Here is a 12,859-nt window from a genome sequence, read left to right as displayed (position 1 = left end):
GGGAGAAAGGAGTTGCATTTAAAAAAGGGAGGTGGGTCAGGGTTAGTCTCACTGAAGTGACATTTGAGTTAAAGACCTGAAGGAGGGGATATGGAAGTCTAAGGGAACAATGTTCTGGAGGACAGAACAACCGATGCAAAGGTCCTCGGGTAGGAGTGTGCCTGGCCCGTCCAAAAAACAGTAAGGAGGCTAGAGAGAAGTGAGCAAGAGGACACATAGTAAGAGATGAGGCCAGGGGGAGGGGGGTAGCGGGGCCAGACCACTCCAGGCCTTGAGGCAACTGGGGTGACATCTTTCCCTACAGTGAGAGGCTACGTCACTGTGGGCACAGGAGTGTCACGATGTTACTTACATTTTCATTAACTCCATTCTGTGGTTGGGTCTACTTTGTTCTTTACTCTTAATTCAACCAGTATTTGTCACCAGCGATGTTACAACTTCAGGGACTGAGGACTCAGCAGTGAGGAGATGGCGAAGTGGCCTCCGGGCAGGCACACAGGTGTGGGGTGGGGCAGGGGAAAGGAGCAGGGGCGCGAGGCTCAGGGAGGGAAGGCTTTTGGAGGACAGGACACCTCCCTGGAGGGGGAGCGAGGGACACGGTTTCTGGACAAAGGAACAGCACCTGCAATGGCCTGGCTGTCAGAGAAAACTTGGCACCCTGGGAGACCTAAAAGCCTACGGGAGAAAGCACAACATCAGAGGCCAGATGGTATAACAAATGCAAAGGGGCTGGAGGTGAAACAGGGAGGCTCTAATGCCTCCAGAATCCCCAATCTGTTCCTCACTCAACTCTATCACAGCTCCCAGATTTCTACATGTTATCGAGAAACACTGAGCATCTCCCCGCCCGGACTATAATTACACAATATGAGCACCCAGAAGGCAAATTCTCAAAAGGACTAAAAAATTACTTAAGTAAAAATTGGGCTTCCCTGGTGGCGCAGTGGTTGAGAATCTGCCTGCCAATGCAGGGGACACGGGTTCGAGCCCTGGTCTGGGAAGATCCCACATGCCACGGAGCAACTGGGCCCGTGAGCCACAACTACTGAGCCTGCGCGTCTGGAGCCTGTGCTCCGCAACAAGAGAGGCCGCGACAGTGAGAGGCCCGCGCACCGCGATGAAGAGTGGCCCCCGCTCGCCGCAACTGGAGAAAGCCCTCGCACAGAAACGAAGACCCAACACAGCCAAAAATAAATAAATAAATAAATAAATTTTTTTAAAAAATGGTTTGTTTAAAAAAATTACTTAAGTAAAAATAAACCAATACAAACAGACTTCGCCTCGAAAATAGGAAATGTTCTATTACAGTGATATGAACAGTGAGGTTGCTAAACAGACTAATAAACATTACGGAAACTTTTCAACGACAGGAGGTAAATATAAGTCTGAGATGCAGCTTGCCTGAAACTAGGAATGAGGAATCTGGTAATCTCTGCTATTGTGCTTTCAGCCACAGTCTTCAGGGCAAGAGAGGAAAAAAACTCAGTTAGATGAAGATGTTTTCCCACTACTGATGTTTTTACATAAGCCTGACGAAGTTGTGAAAGAGGGTGCCAGGCAGATAATTAGAACTATCCAAATACGGGATAATTCAAGGTGCAAGACACCAGCTTCAGGGTTTTATTTTCTCTTGTAAATGGTACAGGCAGATGTCTTCTCTATTTGATTTGTCTGTGTGGGCAGATTCCTTTCATTCCTTTACTGGGGTATGATGCACCTTGTTTGGGACTGAGAAAAATAAGAGAATACCTTATTTTTTCTAAACTTCCTCAGGAGTTTAGAAAAAGCAGTACGCACAGCAGATTAAAGGCTGTTGACTGAAATAATGCCTAAATATAGGGTCAAGACCCTGGCAAGTCCAGAAAAAGAAACAATTAATTCTCAACAAGAATTAGCAAACGTACCCCAAATAAATACAAAGTCCACTTGATAAGACTATATAAAACAGCCTGGGAAACAATGGTTTTAAAAGTTGAACCTTGAAAATATTTTTTGATATATTAAATGGAAAAAAAGCAGATATAAAATTTTAGTATGTGTATTATAACTATGCAAAAATATACCCCTGAAAAATATAATAATGCTTACGTTAGGATATGGGGGCCTTTTTCCTTGGGGAGGCTTTCCCTGTTTTTTGTTTGTTTGTTTGTTTGTTTATTTATTTATTTGGCTGTGTTGGGTCTTCGTTTCTGTGCGAGGGCTTTCTCCAGTTGCAGCAAGCGGGGGCCACTCTTCCTCGCGGTGCGCGGGCCTCTCACTATCGCGGCCTCTCTTGTTGCGGAGCACAGGTTCCAGACGCGCAGGCTCAGTAGTTGTGGCTCTCGGACCCAGTTGCTCCGCGGCATGTGGGATCTTCCCAGACCAGAGCTCGAACCCGTGTCCCCTGCATTGGCAGGCAGATTCTTAACCACTGCGCCACCAGGGAAGTCCTCCCTGTTTTTATAATAGGGTTATTTTTCTTTTTTTAATTTGATTGGAAAGATGGAAGTCATTTAAATAGAGACTTCAAGAGAAAAATAAAATTTTGCTAGCAGGGTGATATGAAGGCGGCAAAGGTGGCGAGGAATCACGGTGGCACCTTCAGAGACCAGCAGACTGTCTGGTGAGGTCGGGGAGGCCAGGGGAGGGTTGTGGTAGGGGAGAGAAGGCAGGGCGCCCGAGAGCTATGCTACGGACTTTGGACCTGACCCCATGGGCAAAGGGAAGGCACTGTGGTTTTTGAGGAGGAACAGCTTGGTCCATGCTGAGCTTTTCAGAGCTGGCTCTGGGGCAGGAGGAGGGTCTCAGTGCCCAGCTCAGAAGCCACACTAGAGTATGGATAAGCGGGAAAAAGAACAAGAGTTCTTCCTGCCCTGACGGAGGAAGAACTGCACTTCTCAGCTCAGCTTCCTGGAAAAAACCATCGCTCAAAGATCTAGTTAAAAGAGAAATGAAATGGAGGTATTTGTAGTGAGGTGGATGGAGTTAGAGTCTGTCATACAGAGTGAAGTAAGTCAGAAAGAGAAAAACAAATACAGTATGCTAACACATATATATGGAATCTAAGGGAAAATAAAGGTCATGAAGAACCTAGTGGCAAGACGGGAATAAAGACACAGACCTACTAGAGAATGGACTTGAGGATATGGGGAGGGGGAGGGGTGAGATGTGACAGGGTGAGAGAGTGGCATGGACATATATACACTACCAAACGTAAAATAGATAGCTAGTGGGAAGCAGCCGCAGAGCACAGGGAGATCAGCTTGGTGCTGTGTGACCACCTAGAGGGGTGGGATAGGGAGGGTGGGAGGGAGACGCAAGAGGGAAGAGATATGGGGACATATGTATATGTATAGCTGATTCACTTTGTTACAAAGCAGAAACTAACACACCATTGTAAAGCAATTATACTCCAATAAAGATGTTTAAAAAAAAAAAAAAGATCTAGTTAAATGTCCTTACTGTGATCTGACCGCTTGGTTGGTCCCTATAGAAGCTGCTTAGGAAGGTGCTGGGAACAGTCTATGCTGACACACAAAAATGCCCAAATGCAAACAGAATACACGGAGAGGATAGTTCTAGTGAAATTCTGAGATTTGGGGCAAAACAGTGAAGAAAAGCCAGGCTTTTCAGCTTGTAGAAAGTCTACCAACTTAGTGAGGAAATGAGTTAGAGGAGAAATACAAGCAGCCTTAAAGTGAGAAGTGCCCTCTGAATATTCAACAGCATCAACCTGGTCAGAAGCATCTGTCTCAATGCCCTACTCCTAAAGATGCTTCAGGAACAGTGCGGGTGCGTTCTTCTCTTTCCTTACCCTCCTGCTGGGCCCTTTCTAAACAGCCTTCTCCATCCTCTCCCTGTACTCCACGCCTGCCAGAACACTGGTAATCCCGTAATGAGACAGCCGGACTTGACAATGACCTGATTCTACAAGTACAACACTACTTCTGTGGTCTCCAAGCTTTTCCTTGTGCATCCCATCAAGAGGAAACAATCCAAGTACACCCACAGTGTATGTGCACATTATACATCAATTATGTAATGACTACTATCAGCCCATCTATTAAGCACTAGTAAATCTGTTTCATTTTTTAAAAATTGACAAGACATAGGTACACTTTTGACACTTTCATCTTCTACTCAAAGGAATGGTCTTCCCCTTCAGGCCGTGAGAATGGTCACACTTACCCGAAGGAAGATTCTGTGGCAACGACCGAGTTTGACTGGACCCGGACTTAGCCACGAGGAAATTTTCCATCACCCTGTAACTTGATGGATTTTGCCACCATTGATGGTCCCCACCTTGCTCCACTGTCTCATTAGGAGTTATAAAATGCTGATTTTCTAATTTTTCATTCCTTTTGCATTTATCAGCTGTGATTTCCCCATAATTAACAACGTTCTCTCATCAACTATTTGATTATCTTCAAATACAATTTGTCCTGGAAAGGCATGATCAAAGCTGGATTCTTTCCCTTTATTTTTCAGAGTAATGAAGTCGGTGTCTTAGCAACTCGCAAAGGTGATCGATTCATTTTCTGGGTTTTTCTTGCTTGGACTATCATTCTGGATTCATGGATTATTTTCCATTGGTTTGATTCCAATCCACTGCAGTCATTATTTTTTTTGATGCTCAAACTACCCCAGCTTTGGCTCCTGTGTCCTTCTGACTCCACCCCAGGGGTCCTTCTTAGCTTCCTTGCTTCCACGTTAAAGATGCCCCATCTTTCACGGTTCCTGCCCTAGACCTGGAATCACCTATTTATCTTAGAAAGAGGTTCCTTTAGTGGGAAAGGTACTTAGGAATCCCAATCTGAGTGTTAAGGATACTCACTGCTAGTGGATTGTCTTTACTTTTGGTCCTTTTCAAAGTAGAGTTAGGAAACATTTCCTTTTCAGAGAGAAAATATAAGTTCATAGTGATATTTCCTATTCAAGCTGAGTATTATACAATCTTTACTTAAATTCTTTATACACTCCCCCCCTTCCTATATACTGCAAACTGTAGTTCCTACAGTATAACTGTAATAGTTTCAAATAACAATATAAATATTCCCCACTACAACTGTATGGTCCAAAGACTGTGCTTTAAAGTCACTTGAAATAATTATTTTATCTGTGTGAGAGATTAGCACCAACCTGACACAGATTTGTTGTTTCATTTTTTGATCTCTTTTCAATCTTTAGTGAATTCTTTTTTCTTTTTAAATTATGTAAAACACTTACATGGTTCCAAAGTCAAAATAAAGTACGTTAAGAGACATCTAGCACAGGGAACTATTTTCAATATACTGCAATAAACCATAACGGGAAAGAATATAAAAAGGAATGCATATGTATATATAACTGAATCACTTTTCTGTACAGCAGGAATTAACACAACATTGTAAATCAACTATACTTCAATTAAAAAAAAGAGACATTTATTTTCTATCCCTGTCCCTGCCAACCCTCCTCCAGTGGTAATCATTTTTATTAGCTTGTTATTCTTCCATTGTTTCTTTTGAAAACACAAGCACACTCATACATGTACACACACTTCCCTCCCCCCATACCCTTCTTATATAGAAGGGAGTGACTCCACATACCTTCCTGCACTTTGGTTTTTATCACTTAACATATCTTAGACATCTCCCTCCAGAGAGTGGAGTCTCCCCTCGGCCCTTCTGCACAGTTACACATGACTTCACTCTATCAATAGACCATATTATTCACTCAGTCCCCTATTAGGAACCTCTGGGTTATTGCCAGTCTTTTCCTAGTACAAATAGTGCCACAATAAATGGCCTTGTACACATACCATGTCTGACCTTTGCTCACTTATCTTTGGGATGGATTCCTAGATATGACCTTGTCAAAGGAAGGATGCCTAGGAAGCTATGCTAGACAGTGACAAATCCCCTTGCACAGGGGCAAGTGCCAGCTGGGCTGCATGCCCACTGCTTTCCCTAAGTCTCCCCATAGGAAGAGCTGCGTTAGCAAACTTTCAGATTTTTGCCAATCTGATATGCGGGACATGGGATCTTGGTGCAGTTTTAAAATGCATTTCTCCTATCATGAGTGAGGTTAACATGTTTTCATATATTGGGGGCAATACATTTCTTTCTTCTCCGAACTGCTTTTGCCCATTTCCTACTGGATTGTGGAATGTTTTCTTCTCAATTTTTAGAAGCTTTTTATACATTAGTGATATTAATCCTCTGCAACACAATTTGCTACGGTGTTATTTTTTTGTGTCGTTGATTTTGCCATACAGGTTTCTTTTTTTTTTTTAAGGCAGACAAATGTTATCAGTTTTGCCCCCGATTCCTGCTGAATTCTGAGTCAGTTAAGAAACCAGTCCTTTCCCAGGTTAACAAGAATTAATCTATTTTTCCAACTTTAGTTATATTGTAAGCAGTGAATTGATTTCAATTCAATCAACCAACACTGCTGAAATCCTCCATTCATGGAGAATAAAAATAAGTTTTTTTGGACTCTGAATTCCAACATTCTAAAAGAGAACTTCTTTCTGGAAAAGCCTCCTATTTCTACGCCCCAGATATAGGGAAATACCATCCCACGGAGGGCATAGATATACCATGTCATTTAAGTAGTTTTGGCCATTTTGGACACAGCTAACATTTTATGTATGTGAAGTGACACACAAGCCACTTATTAGGTTATTTTGTGTCACCTCATCCCAGCCCCTCAAAGTCACACAGCAATGTCGATCCGAAGGTAACTCTAGTCATCTCTCGCCATGCTGCCAGTCACCAAGCCCTATATTAGTTTTTCCCCTGAACTGCGCCCCAGTGACAGGCTACGATAGGATGACAGAGCTCCAGGAACGGTAATAATAATGTTTACGATGCATACAGAATACTCTCACACACCTCTCTGAGCTAAAATGAACATTTAAACATGAGCAGATTTTAAAAATCACTTCCCCATCTGCCACAGCCCTTCTTAATTCATCCTTCCTTCTCATACTTCACACCCAAGGATTAGTCCAATGTGTTCCTGCTGCACTTAGTGAACCCGACAAAAGGTCACCTTCAGATGGCTGCACGTGAGGGGGAAGGGTCAGTACATGGGGAAAAGGCATGGCAGAGGGCCTTGGGTCTTAAAGAAGGAAACAGATTCGCGTCGCAGATCCTAATTCTAGGATGGAAATCTCTGGATTAAAATTATTCCGCTAATTTTAGGAAAATGGAAATCTGCACTCTGAGTGTCCAGATGAACTGTTTAACTCGGGGGACCTTTCATTTCCAGAACAGGAATTCACCTCATCAAGGGGAATCACCAGGGTCTATGGACTTAAACAATAAATTCATTTTTGGCATGAATACTACAGGATTTGGTATTTGGGTTCACAGTCCTCAGCTAGTTATAAATGAAATGAAGCTACAGGCAGGTAGACTGATGGCAGCAACAAGAAATGGTGAATGTGGGAAAGGAACACAGAAAATTGCTGAAAGGCTACAGTTGGGGCCAGCGGATTCATCAACTTTTAGCCTGTCCACTACATCACTTTACAAAATAATCACTGCTCGTGGCAACATGGACACCACGTGAGCAAGAGAGGGTGAGATTTCATCCTAGGCCCAAGGTTTAAGAAACCAGTAAGGTATGAAACAGTTTTAAATCGTTCCATTTTGAAAAGACTGATGTTTTTTTCTTTACAAAGTTTGATGCTTAAGTAATGAAGGTTTAATTATTTGGAAAATGTATGCACATGGAAGACCTCATTCCTCTTGAATCACCAAGTGGACCCTAAACAGTGTCTGTGTCGCATGAAGCATGTTTACTGCCTGCCAAAGTCCATCCAAAGTCCTTTCCCAGATGGTTTCCAGTGATACCTCATATTGCATATTTTTCTCCAGAACATTTCTAAGGCTTTTTACGAAATGTTCACATAGCCTTTCAATTCCGGTTTAAAAAAAAATCCAGTTATTCCCAAGAAAAAGGTTCCACAGCACCCATGTCTACAGCTAAGGGCTCTGGGAATCACAACTGAAAATACATGGCAGCCTCATTTCTCTCCCCATTTGTCTTTGGCGGCATTCTAGAAAGTAGAGGTGAGACACAACTACTCACGGAACATGGTGTAAAACTGCTGCGGGTTCAGGTTCCACTTGCCCCAGGGGGTCTTGTGGCCTTTCAACTGGGCATAGTTGGCATGGTTGAACTCTGGTTCTGTGCCGAATGAGTCCAGGACACGCAGCATGCACCTGAAAGATAAAAGACGCCATGGGTAAAACTACAACCTTGACCCCAAAGTCAAAGAAACAAAAGCTCTACCCCCTCAGGGACCACCAAGGATGGACAAATCCTTTAAACTGAATGCCACTGGGCAAGAATTGAGAGGTTTTACACTAGCATGTCTACCAAACATCCCCACATGTGACTTCCGAGCCAGAGCCATCACACAGCTCATACGATCTGCTTTAGATGAGTTGACTAATCACAGAAGATGCTCAAATACCAGCGAAATAAAAAGTTCCCGAAAGCTGGAACCGCAGACTGCCATGGTCACTGCTGTACCGCTAGCCTGGGCTGAGCATACAGTGGTGCCTGATGAACAACTGTGGAAGAAATAAAGAACTACCATTTTTAGAGGTTACTATGTCCCCCCAGATTCATACGCTGAAATCCTAAGGAGGTGGTATTAGTAAATTGGCCTTTGGGAGGTGATAAGGTCATGAGGGTGGAGCCCTCATAAATAGGAATAGTGCTTTTATAAAAGAAATTCCACAGAACTCCCTAGCGCCGTCCACCGTATGAAGATACAATGAGAAGTCTGCGACCTCACCTGACCACACTGGCACCCCGACCTCACACTTTCAGCCTCCCAAGATGTGAGCAATACACTTCTGCTATTTATAAGCCATCCAGGCTGTGATGATTTGGTACAGCAGCCTGGGAAGACTGAGACGGAGGTCTTATTCTGCTTAGAGCACATGGCATGTCCTGTTCTCCTTCAACAATTATTCAAGATTTTCATCAACTAACTACAGTGCGTGATTTTAGGTAAAGCTTAGAATCTCACTCAATAGGCAGTGGTGATTTTTATGTATTTGATAGTAAGAGGGCATTACTGTTTTCTCCCAGAGCTCAGAAAGAAGTGAAACTGAAAATGTTTTGTTTGGCTATTCCACAAAAGCCTTAGAACAGCATCAACCAAACCTGGTCTATTGCCTGTTTTTGTATGGCCTTCTAGCTAAGAATGTTCTTTACATTTTTAAATGGTTAAAACAAAAAAAAGGGAGAATATTTTGTGATGCGAAAATTATATGGAATTCAACTTTCAGTGTTCAAAAATAAAGTTTTATTTGAACTAGCCAAACCTAGTTGTTTCTGTGTGTCTGTGACTGATTTCACACAGTAGCAGGAGACTTTGGTAGCTGCAACAGAGACCACATGGCCAAGCAAAGCCTAAAATATTCACTCTCTGGCTCTTTACAGAAAAAGCCTTCTGACCATTGTTTTGGGGAACATAAAGAATGACCAATCGGAAGAAAGGAATCAATACTAAAACAGAATTTATTGATTTTGGTTACATTTATTTCATCACTGATTCTCAAAACACTGATGTAAATTTAACTCATGACTGGCCAATGAAAAAGCACTATTTTCTGTTGTTATGTATCAATAATTATTCTGAATGGCTCTTACTGGACCAATAAGCATAAAAGTAAATAAAGATAGAGCCCACATTTTAGAATCAGATGATGGCAATGACTTTTAAGCATCTGATTCACTTTCTTTCTTCCTTTCCCCACTAGGAGGAAGTCCATCTTCCAATTATTTTTACATCAATGCATATTGCAGAAGAAAAGAATGCAAACACCAGATTGGATTTTCCAGGAAGAGCAACAGTAAACTGTCATTTTAGTGTGATGATTTTCACATCAGAGATCAGCACCATTTGTCTAGACAAGGAAGAAAAGAAAGAGGGGAGGCAAGGTGGAAGGAGGGTGGGCCAGGACCACAAAGTAAAATACAAACTGACCACAGAAACAGTGTCCTTCTTCTGGATTCCCATGTGGCTCTCAAGGAACATTCAATCCTCACAATGACTAGATATATATGTATAAATAACTGAATCACTTTGCTGTACACCTGAAACTAACACAACACTGTAAAACAACTATACTTCAATAAAAAGAAAGAAAACAGCTGGGATGATGGTGGCAGCGCTGCAAAGGTCACTACAGGAGAGGGGCGGAGGGGATGGAGGGACACACACTGACAACTGGGGCTGGGGAAGGTTCAGCTCCCACAAGGGGACGGAGCTGGGATTCAAAGGTGAGAGCGCCCTGAGCAGGCACAGCAGGGAGAAACAGGCCACCCTCCACTTGTTTGTAATTGACTGACCGTCTCTAGCTTGTGACTCTATTTTTAACTTGGAGTTTTACTGGTGTTATTGTAAATTTGGATAACTAAAACAAACCCTGATGAGTAAAGATGCCTGGCGGGAGCCTAACTCCCGAAATCTTGGACTTTTATTACATGGGGCCTATATGTACGCTATGTGAGGCTGGCTTCTGCTCAATGGAAGGCTACGGAATGAATGATGGGCTGCGTGAGATACTTATAACTCTACACGCTTATACTTGAAGCTTTGGTTTGGGAGTTGTCTATTTTTTTTTAGCTTCTCTGGGTTTGTCTTATAAACCCAAGGCAGGAGACTGATCTCTGTCTGTAACAGAGGAGGCTGAACATCACAGTTTTCTCTCTTCAGTCACTTTCTACACCTGTGTGTTCTGGAATTGGGTGTGGGCTGTTAGTATTGATGCTCTTCCTCTAATGTCTTTTGTGTGTCTGGAGCATCAAGAACAGACTGATGACTTAATAAGATATTTGCCTCGCTGCCCGAGGCAGCTGGCCTCCTAACAGGGCTGGCTGCAGCAATGCCAAAGGATTCCTGGAACATTCTCTCTGCACTAAGCCACACTATTACGAGATGGACGCTCACAATCTCCTTGTCAGGACCTACTTTCTAATTTGGAGTTTGATGTAAAACACGGTATATCTTGGATTATCTGCATCTCACTTTCCTGTGTGTTCTCCATACTCAGCAAAGGCCTCACAGGAAGCAAAATGGATATGAGTTTTGCAGTACCTAGCAGAATATTAGTCGCATGTAGTTATTTAATAAATGTTTCATTGAATGTCCTGGGTCCCTATATAAATTGGACAGAATTTATAAATATTTTTCCAAGATCAACAGGACTCATAGATTTGCTCCTAAATAAAAAAACCAAATGATAACTTTACATTTAATAGAATTCTTATCATCTTCCATCACCCAAGATGAATACAGAGAGCACCGACAATTTCTAATCTTTAAAAGGGAAAGGAATGGGCAAGAAACTTTCTAGAGGACCTGCTTGGCCTTTGGATGAGATCTTAGCTGCATCAGACCACAAAGACGGCAGCACTAAAGTCCTAACAGACCTCCTGCCAGCTAATATCACTAACACAGATGATTTATTAAAGAAAGGAGGGATAAAACATTACACTCTTCCATAAAATCCCCGCAGAGAAAATATGCCTTTTCATCCAACGAGAACCAAATACCAATGAATGGCGACCATTTTAATAATAAAATCATCCTTTTTAAGTGACCTAAATGCTACCACTGAGAATATATTTCCATCCAAACAGCCCTTCTTAATCATGAGAATATGTAAGTCTAGGGACGCTCAGTTCCTTCTGCACATTTATCAGACGCCTGCCACTCACAAAACGCCAGAGAAAAACATCTCTTTCTTTTTTTTAATGCTGTAGCTAAAAAGAAAAAAAAACGTTTGTTTATTTACAAGGCCTATTAGCAAGAAGAAATATGGCTACTCCCATATAGTGGAGAACATTTATGGCAGCCCATGATTCATGAAGATTTCAAAAAAGCAACAAACCAAAAAACAGGAAAAACCTGATGCAGAAGGTAGAGTGCTATCCTGGACCAAACCCAGATTTTTAAAAAAATTTTTTTTTTTTTTATAGCTTACTTTATTTATTTATTTATTTATTTTTGGCTGTGTTGGGTCTTTGTTTCTGTGCGAGGGCTTTCTCTAGTTACGGCAAGCGGGGGCCACTCTTCATCGCGGTGCGCGGGCCTCTCACTATCGCGGCCCCTCCCGTTGCGGGGCACAGGCTCCAGACGCGCAGGCTCAGTAGTTGTGGCTCACGGGCCCAGATGCTCCGCGGCATGTGGGATCTTCCCAGACCAGGGCTCGAACCCGTGTCCCCTGCCTTGGCAGGCAGATTCTCAACCACTGCGCCACCAGGGAAGCCCCCAAACCCAGATTTTTATCTTGCTTTTTAAAGAAACTGCAGGCACACCTCACTTTATTGTGCTTCACATTTTTGCACTTCGCAGATACTACATTTTTTACGAATTAAAGGTTTGTGGCAACCCTGCATTATCGGAGGTTGGTTAGCATTTTTTAGCAATAAAGTATATAAACTTTTTTTTCCCTTTCCAGTTTTATATTGAAATATAATTGACACACAGCACGGAATATGTTTCAGGTATACAGCATAATGATTTGATTTATATACAACATGGAATGACTACCACAAGTTTAGTGAACAACCATCATCGTATAGATACAAAATACAATTTTTTTTCCTTGTGATAAGAACTCTTGGGTTGTACTTACTTATCTTATAGCTGCAAGTTTATACCTTTTGACTACCACCTCCCAACTCCCCCTCCCCTGACCCCCTGCCTCTGGTAACCACAAATCTGATCTCTTTTTGCATGAGTTTGTCTTTGTTTTCAAAGTATAATTGATCTATAGCACAATGCCAGTTCCTGGTGCGTAGTATAGTGATTCCGTATTTCTGTACATTACAAAATGATCACCATAAGTCTAGTTACCATCTGTCA

General features: G+C 42.4%; 1 protein-coding gene across 9 annotated transcripts in view; it reads right to left on the bottom strand.

The window, feature by feature from the left end:
- Positions 1–12,859, bottom strand: part of MGAT5 (alpha-1,6-mannosylglycoprotein 6-beta-N-acetylglucosaminyltransferase) — a 359,084-nt gene that overhangs the window by 107,259 nt on the left and 238,966 nt on the right. For all 9 annotated transcript variants that reach the window (XM_057550780.1, XM_057550787.1, XM_057550781.1 and 6 more), the window contains one exon: positions 8,059–8,192. In XM_057550780.1, the coding sequence (XP_057406763.1) occupies positions 8,059–8,192 (134 nt within the window). The remainder of the gene's footprint in view (positions 1–8,058; positions 8,193–12,859) is intronic.

This window comes from Balaenoptera acutorostrata, chromosome 8, assembly GCF_949987535.1.
Source record: "Balaenoptera acutorostrata chromosome 8, mBalAcu1.1, whole genome shotgun sequence".
NCBI classification, from domain to species: Eukaryota; Metazoa; Chordata; class Mammalia; order Artiodactyla; family Balaenopteridae; genus Balaenoptera; species Balaenoptera acutorostrata.
The sequence above is the reverse complement of the archived record's forward strand: the minus strand, read 5'-3'. Positions and strand labels throughout refer to the sequence as shown.